This window comes from Cyprinodon variegatus, unplaced genomic scaffold (genome assembly GCF_000732505.1).
Source record: "Cyprinodon variegatus isolate N-32 unplaced genomic scaffold, C_variegatus-1.0 Scaffold1316, whole genome shotgun sequence".
Lineage (NCBI taxonomy): Eukaryota > Metazoa > Chordata > Actinopteri > Cyprinodontiformes > Cyprinodontidae > Cyprinodon > Cyprinodon variegatus.
The window spans coordinates 134,705-137,868 of NW_015151769.1; the positions used below are offsets into that span (position 1 = coordinate 134,705).

The 3,164-nt window shown below is 43.8% G+C and overlaps 1 protein-coding gene across 1 annotated transcript in view; it reads right to left on the reverse strand.

Moving 5' to 3' along the window:
- LOC107102776 (serine/threonine-protein phosphatase 6 regulatory ankyrin repeat subunit B-like) overlaps window positions 1–3,164 on the reverse strand; it is a 39,857-nt gene that overhangs the window by 9,465 nt on the left and 27,228 nt on the right. Inside the window, exons 14-18 of the mRNA XM_015402202.1 lie at window positions 1,913–2,015; window positions 1,635–1,836; window positions 1,474–1,561; window positions 1,274–1,391; window positions 981–1,203 (exon numbers count right to left, since the gene is read on the reverse strand). Of these exons, the coding sequence (XP_015257688.1) occupies window positions 981–1,203; window positions 1,274–1,391; window positions 1,474–1,561; window positions 1,635–1,836; window positions 1,913–2,015 (734 nt within the window). The remainder of the gene's footprint in view (window positions 1–980; window positions 1,204–1,273; window positions 1,392–1,473; window positions 1,562–1,634; window positions 1,837–1,912; window positions 2,016–3,164) is intronic.

Below are 3,164 nucleotides of genomic sequence, written 5' to 3' on the forward strand. Positions count from 1 at the left end.
TTAATTTTCTTTTCTTTAGTGGCAGATAAACCATGCGCAGAAATAGTTTGCGGCGTTTTGAAATAAATGTGACGCCATATGATGTATCTGAAGGCTCAGGAGGATAAAAACGCTTCAGCTCTGCAGCAAACCATTGAGCCTTCCTGTTATCTGCTGAAAATCCTGCTCTCTCTCACCCTGCAGCTCTGTTATTCTTCGATAAGCTTTTCAGTTGCTGTTTGCCTTTTTCAGACGGTCTTTCAATGTCTTTTTTTTAATCTTCTGACATTGCATTCTGTAATTTCGCATTTCTTTGCTGCCTGACAGTTGTTTGATGCCTCCGCTGCGTTGACCACCGCTACTCTAAAATTAGCATTATAACTCCGCCTCAATCCGCTCCGTTCTAGGCAGCGACTCTCCGTTTGTAGCATCCTGGTCACTTCCTCTCCGTTATGATAGAAAGATGAGCCCAGCCACGAAAACATCTTCAAAGTATAATGATTTTGAAGCTGTTATTGTTCGTTTTCCTGTTGGAGCGACGGGATTTCTGCAGCTGAGCGCCAAAAAGTCGGGGATTTAAATCTAGCTGTACTTCCTCTGATTTTATACTAAATATACGGATCAAAAAAATAAACCGACACTCAAATAACACATCCTGGATCTCAATGTATGAAATATTTTCATTGGATACTTTGATCTGTAGAAAGCTGAATGTTCTGACGACAAAATCACAAAAAAAAACCTGAAGTTTGATTTAATTGAAGTCATATTGCGTCGTTTATGTGTTTCCTTTTTTTTTGATCAGTGAGAGTCGGCCCAGTGAGAGTGGAAGTAACTAACCGCCTTAGGAAAAGTGCCTAACGAGTGTTAGCGTGAGGAAAGAACATGAGGCATCAATCAGGACTGATTATGATTAAAAGCGTCTGATTCTTTCTCTGATTTGGATTTTTTAATGAGCGTTTTAAAGACGTATGAAAACCAGAGCTGCTGATGTCACTGACCGTAGTAGCAGGCCCAGTGCAGAGGTGTGTATCCGCTGACGTCCATCAGTGGCGGCAGAGACGGCGACTCTGAGCAGGCGATGCTCAGGAGCTCGCTCAGCCAGGAGGCGTGTCCCCGAGCGGCGGCCAGGTGGATGGCCGTGCGTCCCCGAGCGTCTCCGAGCAGCACGGACGCCTCCTGCTCCAGCAGGCACTGGATGCACTCCTCCTGACCACACAGCAGCTGGGGCAGACAGCGCAGGTCAGAGTGGTTTCAGGTTCCCCTCGCAGAGAGGCGTGTGTTGGATGCTCACCCCGAGGTGCAGCGCCGTGAGGCCGTGGCTGTCCGCCTGGTTCACGTTGGCTTCCCTCTCCAGCAGCAGCGACACGGCGTCCACATGACCGCCAGCCGCCGCCAGCATCAGAGGAGTCCTGCAGGGAAGAACGGCGACGCTTCGTTAGCAGCGAGCACGCAGGCGACCTGGAGGAGGAGCAGGAGAGAAAGACGACTCACTGTCCCTGGGAGTCCGCAGCGTCGATGAGCTCCGCTCCGTCCGACTCATCCAGCAGGAGGCGCACACACGTGGTATGACCGTTCATCACTGCAGAGCAGCAGGCGTTAACGGCTGTCCAGCTAACATCATGGCTTCAACCTCCTAGAAAATCACCCCCTACCTGCCAGGTGCACAGGTGAGCGGCCGTACTGCCGATCGGTGGCGTGCGGCGACGCCCCCTGGCTGAGGAGCGTGTGAACGCAGTCGGTGTGGCCCCGCAGGGCGGCCAGGGCCAGAGGGGTCCTCCCCGCCTCATCTGCCTGATCCACGTCTGCGTCCCCCTGCAGCAGCACCTCCAGAGCCTGGGCGTGGCCGTGGTACGCCTGAGCAGAAGCGGGAAACCGTTAGAGGCTGAATGGAAGCTTTGAATCAGGAACGCACCGACCAGCAGAGACTCACGGCGAGGTGCAGCGGGCTCCTGGCGTGAGGAGATCCAGGATCCTCTGGATGGTCGTCATCTCTGTTCAGCAGCTGCAGGTCACAGAAACAGCAACATGAATCCCTGATGCATCAGACTGTGGTTCAGAAGCGGCAGATTAAAGGTAATCCAACTTTACCCATAATCCATCTGCTTTTTATACATTTAATATTTCAGGTTAGTTTGGAGCTGATTCACTGGTTGATTTAGTTCCATTGGTCATTTTAACAAGTATGGAGTGAATTTTGTTCCATTATTGTTGCAAATTTGAAAGAAAAAGCAGCAGTCCAGAAATTAAACTTTTAGAAAAAATGTATCATCAAAAATGTCTTTTTTCCCACACTTTTTTTTTCAAATTTCTCTTTTTCAGATCAAGTTTTACAGGTGGAATAAAAACGCTCGCTTGTTGACCAATAAAAATGCTGTTGCTAACGTCCAGCATGCTAACAGAAATGCATCTTCAATCACAGAAGTGAAAAAAAGCGAAATTTGAAAAACCTTTTAAAAAAACAGAAAATAAATTCAAATCTGACGTCGGATCCAGAATATAATAATAAACAAATTTATCTGAGAAAACATGAAGCTTCTCTTAAAACCATTAGAAGCTTTTCAAAGCGTTGCATCTTTTTAAAATATCCATTTTCATAAACTTTTTTTTCCTTTGAACATTAATGGGACAAAAAAAACTTCAAATCTAAGTAAGTCAAGTTTCCTTAAAATAATATGCATTTTTTTTTCTTGAATTGAGGAGGTAAGTGAGACACTTTGACTATTTACATTTAAAATAAGAAAAAACAATTGCATTGTCTCATTTCAAGTACATATTATCTAATATCTTATTTTAGGCAAACTCTTTCTACTGGAATATCATCTCATTTAACTACTCAAAATAAGGTGAAATACATATTTAGAGATTTTCTTTTTAGTCATTTTGAAATTATTTTTGCAGTGTAGAATCAACTCATGCTAATTGAACTAAATCCCACTAAAAGATGTTTAAAGATTTCATATCTAAAATAATTTTACTTTTTATCTGAAAGTTAAGATTATTTAACCCGGATTAAAAGGCCATACTTGGTGCCCTAATCCCTTTCAGCATTTAAATTTATTGTAAACATAGAAAACATTTCGATTCAAACTAAAATCAAAGATATTTTTTAGGACTTTCAATCTTTTTTACAGGATTATTGACACATAAATAAATCATATACTGACTGATATACATTTGAGGAT